We start from the raw sequence: 18,925 nt of genomic DNA on the forward strand, positions 1-18,925 counted from the left end.
CATTCTCAGTTACCTGCAAATGTAACTAGGGATAGAGAAAAAGTGGAATTCTTGCTCTAAAACTGGTATACTACTTCCTGGAAGTCTCCCACAATTTGAGCACCAGCATTTTCAAGCAATGTGAAGTCCCCCTCGCACCCTTGAACTACCTAATTGCTCCTTTAAAAATAAATAAATCACCTTTTCATGTTGCCATTCAAGACATGTTGCTGCCTGAGGCAAAGAACAAGACAGCAACACTCACCCTCCAGTTTTCTTGGACTGGTAGCTTAATCTTACTTGAACACTGGTGGTTGTCTCCACTGCAGCTGAGAGCAGATGGGTAGTTTAGAGGGTACAACTGTGGGCATCAACAGCTCCCCACCAGTCCTCACCCCTGCACCTGCGTACCTCAGACAGCTATCTCATTCTGCCTAATGTAAGGGGACGGCCTTGCACGTGCAGCTTAGTTCACACTAACATATGCCTGTATGGGGGAGATATGACAATGATTTGGGACTGCTTTCATGTAGAGAACATGACTACATGGACTTGTGAAGAACAATGAATTATAAAATAGGGTTTGCAGTGAAGGTAATCCAAAATCTTGAAAAGGTCAGGTAGCTGCCTCACAGGATGTTAGCTGCAAGAAGGTACTACAGGAGGTCCTGTCCTTGTTAAGTTCTCAGTTCTTTCTGATTATTCAGAAACAGCAAGAAGACCTAAGTATGTTGAATCTGACCCAAACCATAATTTGCTTGTGGAAAGATATTCTTAATGTGGGATGATGCAGAATTTCTGGAAGTTCTCGTAGATATGCAAAATTGCTATTATGCCCGAAACAAAAAGAAAACAGTGAATTAAGTACAACGGAGCTTTATAATAGTTACACTTTAATGCTGTAACTTCAAGTGACATCTGTGTTTGATTCCAGAGCCTTGAAGAAACCAGGCCCTCTATTGAATGGAGTAAGTGCCATTTAATTACTCCGCGTTTTCTTTAATGTATGCTTGTGCTATTGGCCTAGAAATAAAAACATATGAGTGGGGTCCACCTAACCAGCCCCATCAGCGGAAGCCATACACAAAGACTATTGCAATAGGACTTCCTCTCCCTCTCCTTCTCCCTCTCCTTCTCCTTCTCCTACACTGCCTGCAAATTCGATTTGGGGATTGAGAGCCCGGAGACCAGAGCATGGTGGGGGGAGGAGAAGGGGGGAACATTTCGTCTGGCAAGCAGGAATGCTTGCACAATTTAAATGATTAGAATAGTGTGATGCTGAATTCCAACACACACACACAAAACCACAAACACACACTTCATTTCTGATGCTGCTTTGCTACATTTCCTAAGGGATACATGTGCAGTATAAAATTATTCAGACTAATGAATGGCAATAGTAATTAATTTTACCCCCTCCAGACTGCTCCAAAATGTGACAGATAAACTGCAAGTGCTTCAGCACTATAGTACTTCAAATAAACGCTAAATGCATTTTCTAAAATCAACACCCAGAAGTAACAATACTGTTGATGTTATAATTCTGTTTCTTTCTTCATTAATTTTTAAGTTACATTTATTTTTATTGGTGGCATAACCAATAAAACTCATTTCGAGACTTGCAGGCCTGTTCCCTCCTGTCTGAAATTTTAAAAATTCCCTTGAGGGGAGGAAGTAGTATACACATACAGCAAACCATTTTTGACAGTTATAGCAATCTTTTCATAGGAAAACAAAAGTTATGCTAGTAAGAGCTAAATGCTCTGAAAGAAGTTTTGGCAGATTTGCTTTGTAATTTTTTTGCCTTTTGTTTAAGAACTAAATCCAGGGAATTGCTGAATAGTACATAACACCTATTTAACAAGCAATCATAAATTATGCAGTTGGCCTTGTCATGTTGTTTTCCTTTAAATGGCTGGAAGCATTAAAATCTGCCTTGTGTATATGAATAGCTCAATCCAAATCTCAGTTTTGAGTACTGCTGCTGCCTGGAGTCATTTTCCATCTTTTTATTCAAACTAAATGTTGTTGTTTATATACAACTTTTGATTTCTAGAAATACACCAAGGTGGTTCACAAACAAATACAAGTCAGTAGAAAAATAAGTAGTGTGAAACCAATTATAAAAATGTAGCTACTCATAAAACTATTTTAGGGTTGCCATATTTCAAAAAGTAAAAACCAGGACACCCCAAAAATTGTTGTTGTTGTTTAGTCATCTTAGTCGTGTTCGACTTGAACCAGAGCATGCCTTGGAAACTCTCACTTTCTTCTCAAAGCTTCTCCTTTTTTATGTCCATGGAGTTTTCTTGGCAAAATACTGGAGTGGTTTGCCAGTTCCTTCTCCAGGCGGATCACATTTAGTCTAAACTCTCAGCTATGACCTGTCCGTTTTGGGTGGCCCTGCACAGCATAGCTCATAGCTTCCTGGAGTTATCCAAGCCCCTTCGCCACGACAAGGCAGTGATCCATGAAGGGGGAGCTTTTATAGGAAAGCCCAAAAGTTGAGCTTTTTTAAGACAAACCCCAAAGTTGCAAAAAAAAAAAAAAAGTCCAAGAAAACACAATTTTTCAGTTTACTTGCTGAAAATCCAGGAAAAGCTGCCATGGACATCACTTCCACCTTTGAAATACCACTAATGTCTGGAAAATCCCTGGCATATAGCAGCCCTATTTCATTAAAAAAAAAAAGAACAGAAATTCTGATGCCCTCCAGATACTGTTGGACTACAACTTCCATTACTCCCCAGCTGACACGGCCAATGGTTAAGGAGGATGGGAGTTTTAGTTCCACAGCTACATGGAGGGTGTAATGTTGGTTACTTCTGATGTATCTAGTTATTAAGCCATCACCAAACAGAAGTTTAACAATATGAAAGTAACATAAGGTAACATCAACAGAAGTTAACTCAGAGCCAATTAAATTACAGTATAAACTTAAAATGCTGACTATCTCTGGCAGTTCACAACATGCCCCTTTAAAAAAGAAATGGTCCTCTTGTAACAAATATTAAAATATAATTGAATAAAATAAAATAAAACATCACAAATCTGAATAAAGTTATATAAAACCTAAGTGAATAAGGGCATGAAGCAAACTTTGAATTCTGAATCTCCCAGTCAAGACACAGCATTCTTTATTAAGACTTTTCTCCTCCCATCAGTTACTACAGTTGTACAAAAAATGTGCAGTTTCCACAGTTGTATATTTATCTTGTCCGCCAGAAGATTAACTACTGAGTCATGGTCAGACCTCACCTCCTCATCTCTCCCTACAATATGACCCAAGTATTGCCTTTGCAACACATTATATAAAGGACAGCATATGAACAAGGTGTCTTCAGTTGTGGGTAAATATAAAGTGGTCGGATTTGGAAGCTAGATATGTTGTATCAGGGATGATATTCCTGATGGCTTATGGGAGGGGGGTGTTGATTAAAGAGCCGCAACATCCATGGTCACTATGGTGGTATATTCTGGCAGACTGTCAATGTGCTGTAGTTTCATCAGGAAATCAGTAGTGTTCCACAAGTAACTCGGAGTATTGGTGGCATGTGGTCCGAAAATGGAGTTAATATAACCAGACGGTGATAACATGAATACACAACAATAGTTGCTGGCTTCTTTATTTTGGGTAGTAGATCCCCTGGCCAAGGCTCTCTGGATGTGTCAAAATAAAAAAGTTCCTTCCAGTAGCACCTTAAAGACCAACTAAGTTAGTTCTTGGTATGAGCTTTCGTGTGCATGCACACTTCTTCAGGTACCATGGAATTGAAGGTATCTGAAGAAGAACATCCATGGAAATTGAAGGTATCTGAAATTGAAGGTATCTGAAGAAGTGTGCATGCACACGAAAGCTCATACCAAGAACTAACTTAGTTGGTCTTTAAGGTGCTACTGGAAGGAACTTTTTTATTTTGACTATGGCAGACCAACACGGCTCCCTATCTGTAACTGGATGTGTCAGTATAGGATTGCTTCTGCATATCTGTAGTAAGTTCCTTCATGAGGATATGTGATTCTTTCTGGTATTCTTCACTAGAGCCTGTAGAATATGGCTGTGTTCTAGTCTGCTGCCGGATCCCATGGAGAAGGCAGCAAGGCAGGTCAGGAGTTGCAGGACCATGGATAGCTCTGAGTGAGCAATTTGCTCCTGCAGAGATTGAGAGCAGTCTGAGGACTCTTAAACCTCAACCTCCAGACAACCTCCTCCTTGCTGAGAACTCCAGTTTCTTAAAGGGCCAACTCTCTGGGCCTGAAATTGAGCACTCCTCTCTCTCTAGCTCTCCCACCTGGTGTGTGTCCTGCAGTACTGGACTAGTGTGTGGTACTGAGAGAGGCATTTGCTTCCTCAAGCTCAGCAGAAGGCACCTGTGAGGATCGTGATCTGGCCCCAAAGAACCTGATGGTAAAGGAGGTTATTCTGGGGGATCCTCTCGAACAGTCTCAGGCACAGTGATCTGATCTGCAGCAGCTGGTTGTGAGCCCTGAAGTGGATCTGTTATCTTACATGTCACGACAAATATGGTGCTGGATAATTGCCTCTCAGTCTTTTGTAATGTATTCCAACTTTTTCATGATGACAACAGCTTCTCCTTTTCCAGACTCTTTCATCAAGATGTCAGGACTGTTTCTGAGGCTGTGGATGACATCGCATTCTGCTCTCCTGTGATTGTGTGGCAAATGATGCCGTTTGTTGATTGCCTCAGCTTGGGCTGATGCAGAGTGACTGGCTCAAGGTCACCCTGTAAGTTTCTCAGCTGAGGCAGGAATCTAAGCCCAGGTCCTATTTGACACTCATTCTGATGCATGACTCTGGGGGCTCACAGTTTCTGACTCCCTTGCTAAGGGAGATGCCAGCTCCTTCCTTAAACCTCCTGAGCCTTTTTTCCCTTTTTTGCTGGGGTGGTGGCAGGATTAAAAGAAGCCACTGGCATTCTATTCAATGGCTCTTGCCTACATTTCTCTAATAATAGCCGACACCAAGCTTTGCAGCCTTGTTCTTATTCCTTTGTTTCTCTTTGTTTATTTCCTGTTATTCACGCTACCCTATAAACAGCCCTGTAGTTGTCCCAATCTTGCTGGATGGCTCATCCCACCTCAGTCTTGGTTTTCCGAACCATAATATAGCCAAAGCCATCCTCCTTGTGCTTGCTAATGCCAGACCCATCCCAGAAAGTCATCTGACAAAAGAGGTAAGCAAACTGCATCTTAAACAGGGTTATTGTATGCCTGCATCTTAAACAGGTAACAGTAGGTAACTGAAGCCCCTAAGGAATAGGTGTGGAAGACGCACACACATGTGCAATTGCAGAAGTTGCTTCTCTGATTAAATGGTAAGTGTGGTATTCAGTACCTAAGGAAAAGCTTGCCAATCTGTGCACGTCTGTCCTTTTTCTTGTCATAGCTGTAAGTGGGCACTTCAGCTAATGTCCCTAATGAGGGAGAAAATCACCCAGAGGCAGAGAGCTCTGCATCTGCATGCTTAAAAGAAGGGGCTCTTAGTGCTTGCTATTGTTCAGGAGGCTCTAATGGCTTCTTTCTCTTTTAGTGTGACACACCGCACATTTGTGCCCCTTCTGCTGTAGTCCCTCTGCAGCATTTTGTTCCAAGTTGATCTGAGGTAACCCTGCAGCTGCAGTGTACACTGAGTGAATATGAGAAGCATGAGCACAAGATCATGTCCTGCTGTCAGCAGCAAAGCCTATGCTTCCTGACACAGCAGAGCAACAGAGAAAAAAGGCCAGGTGAATTTGGAAGCCTAAGAAATAAAATTGAATTGGTTTCAGAGAAAACTTGCTTGTGAAAGTGGGTTCAACCAAGGCGAACCCTTGGCAAGTAGAAAGATGGACAATGCTCAGATCTACACAATTTTGTTCTTAAGGGTGACAGAATTGCCTTGGATACATGTCTTTGCTTCCCATCTTTTTTTGAAAATGAGGATTGTCTCTTGGGGCTCTGACTATCACATCATAGCAGTCTCACAATTCCTCTGTAGTCAGTCTCTAGAGACTTAAAGCTAATGTTACTCAACCCTCAAGCTTCTCTTCTCTGTTTGGGCTGTCAAAAAAGTGAGTTTCACTCTTGATAAAGCCTCCACAAATATTTTTTACCACAAACACACTTAAATGTAGTCACCTTGTGGCTGTATCTCATACATTGAGATAATTATTATTTTTCATGCAGATTTTTAAAAACATTCACAGAGTAATATGGAAATGGGATGGAATGGATGAATGAATGAATGAATGAATGAATGTGAAAATGGCAAACACAGACATTCATCCTTAAATATTAAGGAAAATGAAAATCCTTTGAAAAAGTTACAGGTGTGAACTGTACTCTAACTTTAAGCCATTATTTTCCATCCTTTGCTGGGAGGGAAGTGTTGTCAAGATGCTGCTGTGTGGCCGCTGGATCTGATATGGTCTTTGGACATTGTTCAACTGTCGCTTTTTGTGGTTACATAGGGGTGGCGCTGTGGTCTAAACTACTGAGCCTAGGGCTTGCCGATCAGAAGGTCGGTGGTTCAAATCCATGCAATGGGGTGAGCTCCCATCCCATTGCTGTCCCAGCTCCTGCCAACCTAGCAGTCCGAAAGCACATCAAAGTACAAGTAGATAAATAGGTACCGCTCCGGCGGGAAGGTAAATGGCATTTTCCGTGTGCTGCTCTGGTTTCGCCAGAAGCGACTTAGTCATGCTGGCCACATGACCCAGAAAAACTGTCTGCAGACAAACATCGGCTCCCTCGGCTAGTAAAGCGAGATGAGTGCCGCAACCCCAGAGTCATTCACGACTGGATTTAACTGCTAGGGGTCCTTTACCTTTACCTTTACCTTTTAGGGAAGAAAACTACTGCTCTTATTTAATTTTGCTGATTTTATATTTATTATCCTTAAGGGTTTTTGACATTACTTTTAACCTCTTTAGATTACAAGCATTGTAGCAGTAGATAAACAAACAGCAACCCAGTTCTAAGTTTATAATATTGTGAGGGCTTTTACAGTTGATATTGTGAGTTTTTATTCTGTCGGTAGGTCATGGGCTGTTCAGTACAGCAACAAGAAGGGTTCCGGAAAATAGAATAAAAACTTGTATTATTTCTCTATCAGTTTACAGAGAAATGGATTCAGACCTGGTTCTAAAGCAATTCTTGCCTAGCTGGATATAACCTTCCCTGCAAGATAAGGCTTTTCAGCTGGAACCAGCTCAATTAGTTTTCATGCTTACAACATTTCCATGGTTCTTTTCAAAAGCTTATCTCTGAAAATTCTCTTGGCTGGTTTAAAAATGTTCTATAGTGACCAGGGCAACAGATGTCAAGGCCTTTACACTAACACTGGAGTTAATTTAATATGTTTAATGTGAAAGAGCTGCTCAAACTTTAACTCTTCTGAATTTGCTGATGAGCAATAGGAGGAGGCTTTTGAACAGTCAGTGAAAAGCACTAAATGTCATAACATTATATAAACTGATTACTGGGAGCACATTTTTTCTGTTATGATTGGATAGAAAGAAGGTTATTGAGATGGTAAAAATGTGCTGCTAAATAAAATGGAAGCCTGATATCTTGATACTATCATCATTTCAGGATATCTTTAGTAATAGGATGCCTGATATGTTGAAAAATTCTATCTTTCATCACACATGATAACTAGCTGCACCAGATAAATGCAGCAAGCAGTATGGGTGGGAAGCTAGTTTCAAATCCTCTATTTCACACCCAATGCTTCACATTATATTTTTCCTATGTAGTGGTAATCTCTGCGTACAGATAAGAGTATCTCATATATTCTGAAGTGCATCATTAGTGTTATTTTCACCAGTGCCAGTCCTACCCTTAGGCAGAGGGAGGTATCTGATTTTGGGTGTTATGAAAGGGCAGCCAATTTGCAACCATTTATTATTTTTTTTGTTTTCACTCCCAGGGAAAAGTTATTCTGCCCCAGATGCCAGAATAATTTGGTCAGCTGTGGGTATTATGCACCTTGTTTTGTAGGTGAGAGGGGACCATTTGCTTGTCTACTTGAGGCGGCAAAACATCTTGGGCTGGCCTGCTTTCATAGCAAATATGTGGATGTGTCATTCTTGCAAAATGGTCCTTGGTGTACACTGGATCAGGTGCTTATGCTTTCAATGTGAGAGGCGTATCTAGGATGGAATTTTGAGAAAGAATACAAAGACCTTCAGACCCTCTGACAGTGAACTCTTATGTAAAAACTAGCAAGGTAGCTAGGGGTGAGTGAGTGGACTGGTGGAGGAATGATAGAATCATATGGTTTCTGTCCTGGCTGTCAATGAAGGAAATATCCCTCAGTTCTTCCCTTTTCGACCAGCCTATTTGATAGAAGTTTTCTTCTATATCACTATCTTGGTAAGATGCTATTATCCTGTGTTTCCATGCTGGCTATAGGGGCCTCTCTTCTTTGAGGCCAGCATAAAAATATAGGCTACTAGCCTCTGAGTGGGCTAGGGTTTGGGTTTTTCCCCCCAGGTTAGTAACTTTTCTGAGATTATTTACAAAGCTGCTTTAAAGAGGCATCTGTTTGTGTTTTTCTCTGGATTAAGTTGGAGCAAAATGTACAAATCCTCATTTGAAAATTAAATATGCACCAAGTTAGATTGTTTAAGAATTTCCAGGAGTGTAGCCATGTTACTTATGCACCACAAGTACTAACACATTTATTATGGCATAAGCTTTCGGTGACTAGAGTCTGCTTCATCAGATACACACAGTGTTATTTTGAGTTGGCAGGTAGAGCCACATGGTTGTAGAGTGATAGGCAAACTGTAAGCAGTCATGTTAGAAGCAAAAAGTACAGATACTGATAATTATATTAAAACTTAAAATATTGAGGGGGGGGGGGTGACCCACAGTGACTATTCACAATGTTGTATTCTTCTAGAAGGACACTATCTCTTTCCTGAGCAGACTTTTAAGAATTGCAGCAGCCCATTTTATGTTACATTTCTTTAATGTAGTTCATGTTTAGTGGCCTTTAAGGGTTTGTTATGATAACTGACTTTAACGTTGGGACTACTTAGCAGCTTTAAAAGCATTTATATTTACATTTTATCTTTTTTTTTTTGGTGAATTGCTTAACAGAACAGGCAGGCTTTATGTTTCAGAGGGGAAAAGAGGAGGAAGAAACACCCACGAGTGGATAACCTATCCAAGCAGTCTCCTCTTTTCTTTCCATTTAAAAATGTATTTCAAGATTGCTGCAGGCATCTTTCTCTTCTGAATAGTAACTGGCCTTGCTAATACTGTTTCTTGGCAAGCTGAGGTTCTTTGAGTTTTAACTACTTTGTAAACTGTAAAAAATATCTGTGTTGATATTGCCTTTATTCAAGTTCTATGAAGTCCAGCGTGGTCATATTTTGCATTTTGTTTGGAGGAGTCTACATATGAAAAACATTACTGCATATACACACACAGCTATAAGTTATTGGACACTTCTTTCTAAGGCTGACCTTTATATAAATGTGACACTATCTGCATTAATAAACTGTGACCTTGGATTATGAATTGACAAAAAGGCTCTATCCCAGGGGTGGGGAACCTGTGGCTCTTCAAATGATGTTGGATTCCAGTTTTATACACCAGAGAATTTATGTGCCTAGGGCTAGGAAACATTATATCCTCATCCTGGTTAAAGTTAATTGTTTCAGCATCATTTGCACTTGGGGACATTGGGGGACCGATGTTCCTCTCTAAGCTGTTAGCCTGGTGTGGTGGTGGGATTTTCTGTTGTTGTTGATACTTGTACCATGCAATACAGACTTTTTTGGGGGGTGGGGTGTCTGGGAGAAAATTGTTCTCTGTGTTGAGCCACTGTGATACTTTTCTCCCTTGGTGTCTCTAGATGCTTAATGTGCAGAAAATAGAGAGCCCCTAGGATACATCTCATTCAAAATCAAAGCATTAAAAGTCAGAAGTTGGTAGCTTTCAAACTTTCCAGGTCTCTCCCCCACTGGCATTAATTGCCCTCCTGCTGTGCCAGTTGTGAAGCTGTTTAACATTCAGCACCTGCTTAGTTTGTCTGTCTCATTTTCTGGGGGTTTATTCGTTTCCTGTAAAGCTTCTTTGTAAACCTCCACTGTGTATGTTGAAATAAGCTTCATAAAGCAGTTGTCACCTTATACTTTACAAAAGGTTGTCCCTTGGCAATTCATCTTAACATGTAAGTGGAAAACGAAGCCTGGCACTGAATCATGTTGCTGACCCTACCACACTACAGATATTACTCCCCTGATTGGTCTGCCACTTATCTTGCTTCCCTTCCCTGCTCACACGTAGTGCAGCTGCCTCATCTCCGAGGCCGCTTGATGCCCATGCAGAGGAGTGACACTTGGAAAGAGGTTATATGAATGTGCATGAAATCCAGCATATAAACCTGAGCAGCATGATCACTCTCCCAGCTTAAATCGGGGAATTTCCTATCTGATATGGGCATAGACACATTGGGATTTTCACACACAGAGAGAATATTAATGGAATCTAGAATTGTAGAGTTGGAAGGGACTTTAGGGTCATCTAGCCCAACCCCTTGCAATGCAAGAATCTCAACTAGATCATAATAGAATCATAGAATTGTCAGCTTTAAAGGCAGTGGTCAGAGAGGCTACTGCGGAGGTATGTGGTTTCAGGCATTGGTGGGTCAATCTTGGAGGCAAAACACATGCATCACACAATGCGCTGCAATCAGCTCCTTTTTGAAGTGCAAGAATCACAGGGATTTAGTCTCCGTCACAACATTATATTTTGTGCATGAAGTATGGGCCCACATGCAGGTCTTCTGACCTTTTTAGTTAAACAATTGAATTGCCAGTTTAACAATAGATAGGTTGGTAGCTGTGTCAATTGGCCCTCTCTGCACCTTTAACTGAGTTTTCCTCCTACAAATGAAGTTGTTTTTCCTTTTTCTGGGCAGCAGTAAGAAAGATCAGTTTGAGAAGAGCTCTTCTTTTCTCTGGTTGAGAGTAAAAATGCAATTGGTTGTAAGCCTTCTAAGAAACTGCTGTAACTCCAGCCTTCTTTCCTTGATATAGTTGTTCCTTACCTCTGGAGTTTAACATGTCAACATACTGTTTTTATGGTTGTTTTTCTCACTTTCCTAATATTACATTAGGTTTCACAAAAACAATTTTTTGTTGTTTGCTTTTCCTTTGCTCAAAAACTCAGCCTGCCAGAGTCTGGAGTATTTCCAGCCCAGGTTTTAAATAAAGCTCAGGTAGCCCTAGAAACTAGGCTCTGAGACAGCTTAGCAGAGAGATCTCTGGTGAGCTGAGGATGGCGCCACATTTGCCCTAATGGACCAGCTTCCATTGCAGCTTGGTAGAAGTCAGGCAGAAATCTGCTGTTGACAGGAAACCAAAACTGTACTGTAGAACAAAACACTTGGCTGAAATCCGGGTACCAGGGTAAGTATGTAGGTAACAGTGTCTGCAGGATCCTATATGATGATAATTGCTGCTACTCTAAGATGTACATGGGAAGTCCACAAGCATTGCACATTGCTACCTCTGCTGTGTGTGGGGGGATGTACATGTGTGCAAAGGTGGGGAGACTTCTAAAATGTAACTTTGGTGTTGTCAGAGCTGCTTCCAGATCCGAGCTCACAGAGGATCACGCTAGCCAGCGTTCACTGTATAAAAGTCTTTATTGATTTACAGTTTCCATTTCCAAGCTGCAGCGCGCAACTCTACGTCTTATAAGCTAGACCGGCGAAGCTCCGTCTGAGTCCCCGCCTCCTGTACACCAACTTAATACCCTAGCCTTACTCCACCTTTTCCTCCTGACCGTTCTTCTCTGAGTCCCTCTGCCCCCCGTGGTCTCTTCCTTCCGGGACTCTTCTGACGCTGACCCCCCGGACCCTTCTGTCTCCTTGTGGCAGGCTTTAGGACCTGGCTCCCTTTCCGGGCTGCTTACTGTGCCGCCTTCCTGTGCATTTGAACTTGGCGCGCACGCCCAACCTCCCACTTTCCGTTTGACCGTTTCTTCTCTCTCCGATGGAGGTGTGGCCACTCCTGACTCATGTCCTCCCCCCTGCGGCGAGCCGCCTGATCCCGATGCCTGGCGCCCTTCCTCCCCACTGCGCTCTGTTGGGGATGTTGGCCCCAATTTCCAACTGCTGCTCTCTGAACCCCCTTTTGTCCCTTCTTCCTGGGGTGTCCCCCTAAGCTCCCCCCTTGCTCTGGTCACTGGCGCTCCTTTCTGTGAATCTTCCGATTCACTGGAAAGACTCGGAGATCTCGGGTCGTCGTCATCGCTCATCTTTCCTTCGGACTCCTCCCCTTCACTCTCTGTTTCCTCCCTTGCCCTCGCCTCTGCTCCTGAACCCCTGACAGGTGTTAAAAGTGATGTGGCAGAAGACAAAAAGTTAGGTCAGAATGGGGGTGGGTGCAGGAGAAACATGGAGTTGGAAACCTGGGAGAGAGTTCAAGGGAGGGGTTATTGAGGTCAGGGGTTCAATGTCTGTGGATGAGAAAAAGCCTTTGAAAGGCAGTCAGCAAAGAGAGGGATCAGAGGGAAAGTTGCTGCAGTGAAAGAGCATATTCTTCTGCAAGAGCCTCATCCTGCTCATGTTTTAAGATCTTTGAGGGACGCTCTTTTTTCTCTCCCACCAAAAGCTGGGGTTCATTTGTTGGAAACTCAAGAGAAATACCTTTTTGGTAGCTGCATCTACAGGCAACTTACCACAGAAGACCCACCTAACCTCTTCTCTAATGAGCTTCCACCAACAGACAGAGATAGTCTTAGTCAGACAGGGCTTTGATTAAGTTGTTACAGCCAGAGTAAATGTGTTGAAATTTGTTAAACTGGCTGTTGTCTCCATTAGTTTCATTGATGCATTTTATTTGCTTTTAAAAAACCCTGTTGATCTGTATTTTACTGCTGTTGACTGCCTTGAACACCGTTTTTGAAAAGATGTAATTTTAGCAAACAAAGGCTGGAAGCTGGGGATGGGATTAAAATGGCCTGGTAGTGGAGAGAATTGTATACTGGCAAAACAAAGTTAACACATAGAGTAACCTGGGAATTAGCAGCGGTATTTTATTGCAGACCCCACTTGTCACTTTATGAAATGAGTATGACTGTAACATTGCCTTGGAATCTCAGTTTGGCAGATGTTGGAGATGGGAAGAACACTGTCTACATTTCTGACCAAACATCAAATATTTTGCCTCTTTGTTGACGTAGGTTTTGATGAACTCCATGCCTGTGCTGATCCTGGGTTCCCTGAATATGGATATAAGATGCCTGGCGCAGGTGTTTTCTTTGAAAGTTCAGTAGTCCGGTTCCATTGCCAAGAAGGATACAGGCTTAAGGGCCCATCCAAAAAGCTTTGTGAGAGACATTTCAACGGCTCCCTCAGCTGGAAGCCAAGCGAGAAACCCGTGTGCCTCCAAGAAGGTAAGTCTATTTACTGCCGACAGACTTTGCTTGTGAAAACTCCATATTTCTATCATATCTCTGCTTCCAGCTCACAGGATCATGCTCATTTTTTCTTTCTTTCTGAGAAGACTTTTTACAACAAATGGAAACTGGAGACCTAGCTGAATCCAGGCAATACATGCAATATCATTTTCATTCCGACCAATAGTATTCCAGGTTATCCTGGGTTCCCCAGGCAAAACCTTCAATTCCTCTTGAGCAAACAATCATTAGAGTTAAAATATTTATAAAGAATGTTGTGTGCTGACAAATTTGGTACATTCTTATCCCTGTATGTTTGGTGGGCTCTGAATTGGGGCAGAAGATTCAGGAGTCTCTTGATACATCTTAATGAACAGATGAAAAGTTCATCTGATGTTATTAGTTGTATTTAATTACTATTCTGACAAATGAGTGCTCTTTGTAAAATTTTAATGTTATGTTTTACTGGGCATTATGGTTAAATTTATAATGATGATAAGGGTATGTGTTAAATGGAGTATTAAATCAGTTATGTATTGCGGGGGATGTTGTAAATTATTCATTTGGGTTCGGAAAAGAATGGCAGCCAGATTATAAAATGCAGTAATAATGCAATTTTACTTCTATATTTAGGAGCACATCTGTGGGAATAAAAGAACTTGTTTTCTTTTGTATGTAATTAGTTCAATTTTCTTATGTTCATTTTCTGCTTCAGACATATTTGACAATTTTTGCTGGTCTAACTCTGGCTCTTGCCAGCAGTAGTTTTGGAAAAAATCTTTGTCCGTGGAAAAGCTTCACCATTTATTAAACAACATGCACTAAAACTCCAGCTCTTTGATTTATTGGGTGCTTGTCAGTGATAATGTTGTGATCAAGAAATTTAAAAATATGGGCTGTCTTTAGTGTGTTTGTGCATGAATGTGCAAACATGGATAAACACACCACTAAAAATGTTCAGATACCATTTTGCTGGAAGAATCCGCTTGCTATGTATTTTAATAGTGTTGATCAAGCCCTTGTCATGAGCAATACATGCATTTGCAGCAAATTAGATCAACTGAACATTGGGGGTGGGCGTGGGGCAAAGAGGTGGGGAACCTGTTTTTCCTTCTCTGTGACACTTTAAGTATTGTCATGTTTTAAGTCTCCTCCTTGTGTTGCAGCTGCCAACAAGGTGGTATTGGCCTAACTGGAGGTGTGAAATGTTTATTTTACAAGTTGCCATTGGCTAAAGCAAAATTGGCATAGATATTTTGGACATTTGTGATGGTTCAAAAGAGGGGAATGACAAGGTATTGTCATCAGTAGCATGGAGTGCCAAACAATAGTGTATTATGAGAATAGTGAAATCACGAGGAGTACCAGCTCTTCAAAGAAGTCAATCAGAACCAGAAGCCTTCCTTGTTTTTATCAGCTGAATAATGTGTAGAACCCAATGATTTTGGGATTGCAGGTGGTTCTATTTTCTTTCGGCCATGATCATTAGCTGCATGGCAGTGACACTATATTTGAGATTCTTTGCCACACTTTACGCTTTATCTTTCTTGCTTCAGGTTAGCAAGCTTTGTGTGCATACTAAGTTTGTTTTCCACATTATTACATTCTGAAGGCAAAACAAAAAGGCATAAATTTGAAGCTTCTAGGACAACAGAATCAAATTTTCTTAGGCCTAGAAGACATTTTTTCTTTAGGATGATGGTTGTGCATTTTATGCTGTGGTAGTAATCTCATGAAAGGTATTTATTTATGTTTTGCTTTGCACTTGTGCACTGTTCTTCGTCTATGCCCACACACCTTTGCAGGCATTGGCACTGGAAGTCATATAGTATCAAGGTAAAGGATGAAGCAACATACAGTATATGCAGAATCCTTAAGTGGTTGGGGGCGGGGGCGGCAAATGATGTATCCGCGTATTCACAATGTAAGATTGCATATTTTTAACAAGTAAAAAAAACCACTGCTTCCAGCCTTCTAGGCGCCTAGATGTGGCCCCACTTACTCTCAGTGTGAGCATGTGCTGCCCCCTCCTGGCCTCCCACCAATGCTTTGCTGTCAATGAGGAAACGCAAACATTTGCTTATTTGCAGTGCCAAAAACACTGAACCACATCCTCTGCCGCGACTGATAAGACAAATTTGTATATCATATTGGTGGCAAAACCCACAGCAGCATTTTTAAACAATCTGATATAATAATAATAATAATAATAATAATAATAATAATAATAATAATAAATTATTTATACCCCGCCCATCTGGCTGGGTTTCCCCAGCCACTCTGGGCAGCTTTCAACAGAATATTAAAATACAATAGTCTATTAAACATTAAAAGCTTCCCTAAACAGGGCTGCCTTCAGATGTCTTCTAAAAGTCTGGTAGTTGTTTTTCTCTTTCACATCTGGTGGGAGGGTGTTCCACAGGGCAGGTGCCACTACTGAGAAGGCCCTTTGCCTGGTTCCCTGTGACTTGGCTTCTCGCAGCGAGGGAACCACCAGAAGGCCCTTGGCACTGGACCTCAGTGTCCGAGCAGAACGATGGGGGTGGAGACGCTCCTTCAGGTATACTGGACCAAGGCCGTTTAGGGCTTTAAAGGTCAGCACCAACACTTTGAATTGTGCTCAGAAATGTACTGGGAGCCAGTGTAGGTCTTTCAAGACTAGTGTTATGTGGTCTCGGCGGCCACTCCCAATCACCAGTCTAGCTGCTGCATTCTGGATTAGTTGTAGTTGTCTGGATTAGATAACACATACAGGTCACGAGGTCTTACTATTGGCTTGTAAATTTTTGATCAAACCATATCCTGGGTTCGTTGGTAGAAGAATACCTAAAAGACAAATTGAGCTGCATTGATAGATTGCTAATAGATTTTAACGCTAACTATCAACCATGGTATCTATACCAGTTATATCAGGAATAAACACTTTTGAGCTTAACTCTTCCTTTTAGGAATAATCCTGCAGTACATTTTCAGGGTGTCTGGGTGTTAGGGGAGGGGCATTACTTTTGGCGGGGGTCACGTTGTGCTTCTTCTGGGGTAGTTTGTACACCTTTGGTCCCCATCCTGCACTCAGTTCTCACCTGTGGCTCTTAGAAGCTGTCAGCATGCAGCAGCAGCCACACCTTGGGAAATTGCTTTGACTGGCCAGCTAAACCAGGTGAGGGTAGCCGATGGGTCTCAAACCCTCAGTGAGTTAGGGACTTTCCCCTGCATGTGAAAATGCAGCCTCCAAAATGTCTTGGACCAACCCATGTCAATCTACCCTTGGGATGATTGTGTGACTGTTCCATTATTCTTTTAAAAGTTGGATTTTCTTGTGTTGGGGGGTGGGGGGCAGAGTATGGAATGAGCATAGGGGAAACATCAGTACGTCAGACAGATGCCCTGTAAAAAGTGAGTGAACAAAGTATGGAAATTCTGCACTAAATGTCTATTGGGCAAACAGTTCTGGTACTTGATATGTCAAGACTGGGTGGGACAACATTAGCTTTGCTACAATCCTTTCAGTATACAAGGAACCCGTTCTAGGAAGACAATTGCACTGCACAAGCTCAGAAGCATTGTGTTTTTTTTTTACTTTCTTAGCCAGAGAAAAGTACTCCCAGAAAAGGAACTCAGTTGGGTATGCTGTCTCAAATTACAAACATGAGCCAAAACCAGGCAAATAGGTGATTTGACAACATAGCAAACTAACATATGCTACTGCTTTTCAAGTCACAAACTTGGCTATGCTCCTGTTAAGACTAAAAGAAGCTGGGGGTTTATACTGCTTCTATTCACTGACAGAAAAACACACCTTTCTGAGCAGTTTCAAATGTAGAGGGGACAGGAGGTACAAGCATCTGTGTTGTGTAAATAGTTCAAGTGTGATCAATCTACAGGGAAACAGAAAACACAATATATTTGCACTTACTAATCTCGCAGCACTCATGTCCTGACTCAACTTATTATTTAGAGGGAGCAGAATTTGAATGTTTTGCTTTGCTTATGTCTCTCCTCTTCACTAGCCCTATACATTGTGATTCTCTCTTTGCTGTTGCTTCCTCCCCCTTCTCTGGTTTTTGTGTGTATGCATGTTATGGAACACAAGTAACTTGCATGAGGCAGCAGAGGATGGCTGAGTGGGCATATGAATGATGCACACAGACCTATTATTCCCTAACAACCCTTGTGTTACTTACGTCCATAAGTGGGAGAAGGGGGGACAAACAGGGCTCTGTGCAAGGCCACAGTGGACTAGGTCATGTGCAAAATGCAATGTGCAAAGTACCTCTCAGGCTCGTTAATGTTGGATGTCTTAGTGCTATACTTCTGTCATAACAGAATATTACACTTGGGGATTTCAGAGCTTGCATTTTCTCTGTTTATCTTTGTTAAAAGGTAAGCACCACATTGATCTGCTAAAGCTGGGTTTGTTTTGTTTTGCTTCTTGCATATCTTAAGGCACAGATATCATAGTTAAAAGAAATAGTCTAGAGAAAAGCATGTTAATATTCATTTCCATTGCCGCTTAGAGATTGTGTTTTGGGCTTTCAACAGTGTGTTTACTGAGAAAATAGAGGGGCTAAGCATCTTTTCAGCAAATGAGGAGTTTTAAATTTTCTGTTTTAACTTTGAACTGTTCCATATAGAATATGTATTTACTTACCCCAGTTGCTAAAGTGGGAGCTAGTAGTTACAGGTTCCCCCCCCCCCAAATATTTTAGAGTCTTGGGTAAAAAACAAACTGTACAGTTTCATCCTTTGTACATAAGTGTTCAGCAGACTTTCCTCCTTGAACAAGTCTCCTCTGGCTGAAGCTTTGAAGTTGGTTTAATGGCAGAAGCTATTTGCAGGGATGGCAGTCCACTAACAGCTCAGTGAAAGAAGCAGTGTTTCTGGCCAGCATCCACACAATTAAAATGGTGCAATCTACAAGCCATCATCTGAAATAAATGAGAGTGAAGTCATTGTATAACAGGATCAATGTTTCTTGCTTTTGAAAATGAAAATCTCATATTTCACCTCAGTTGTGTTCCATGTCTATTTGTGGAACAGCAAGACTCCAAGACAACAGCAAGCCACAAGTCAGTGATGTATTCATTGATGTTTTTGCTCACAGTTGGTCTGTATATGTCACTCTTGAGATCAAAGATGCTGTGCTTTCTTCCTCTCTCAGTTTTGCTTCTTTGGTCTTGTGCCCCCTCCCCACTGCTTGCTGTGGATACAGTCCATGCCCTATATCCTCCCCACACTGCATAATGCAGTGGGCTAGAGTGCTGGCATTGTGCGTGAGGAAATTGTGTTTCACAGTTTCCACTTGCCTAAGAAGACTGCTGAGTGGCCTTGGGCAAATTGTGTTACCTCTCAGTCTAAATAACCTTACTTGACTATTGTAGTTCTCAAAGGCTGATTTGGAGAAAGGAATGCAATAGAAATATAATGTATAAAAGAAATTGATAAAAAAAAACCAGGCACAGTTTAGTAAGAGCCGACATAGAACACCTAGTATCCTTTGTAACACTTGACATGCTGCAAGCACTTC

The 18,925-nt window shown here is 41.6% G+C and overlaps 1 protein-coding gene across 3 annotated transcripts in view; it reads left to right on the top strand.

Annotated features, from left to right (window-relative positions):
• The window catches only part of SUSD4 (sushi domain containing 4), a 75,811-nt gene that overhangs the window by 32,300 nt on the left and 24,586 nt on the right, over positions 1-18,925 (top strand). For all 3 annotated transcript variants that reach the window (XM_083496111.1, XM_083496112.1, XM_083496113.1), the window contains exon 3: positions 13,186-13,398. In XM_083496111.1, the coding sequence (XP_083352237.1) occupies positions 13,186-13,398 (213 nt within the window). The remainder of the gene's footprint in view (positions 1-13,185; positions 13,399-18,925) is intronic.

Source organism: Podarcis liolepis (assembly GCF_965112155.1).
Source record: "Podarcis liolepis genome assembly, chromosome: 3".
Taxonomy (NCBI): domain Eukaryota; kingdom Metazoa; phylum Chordata; class Lepidosauria; order Squamata; family Lacertidae; genus Podarcis; species Podarcis liolepis.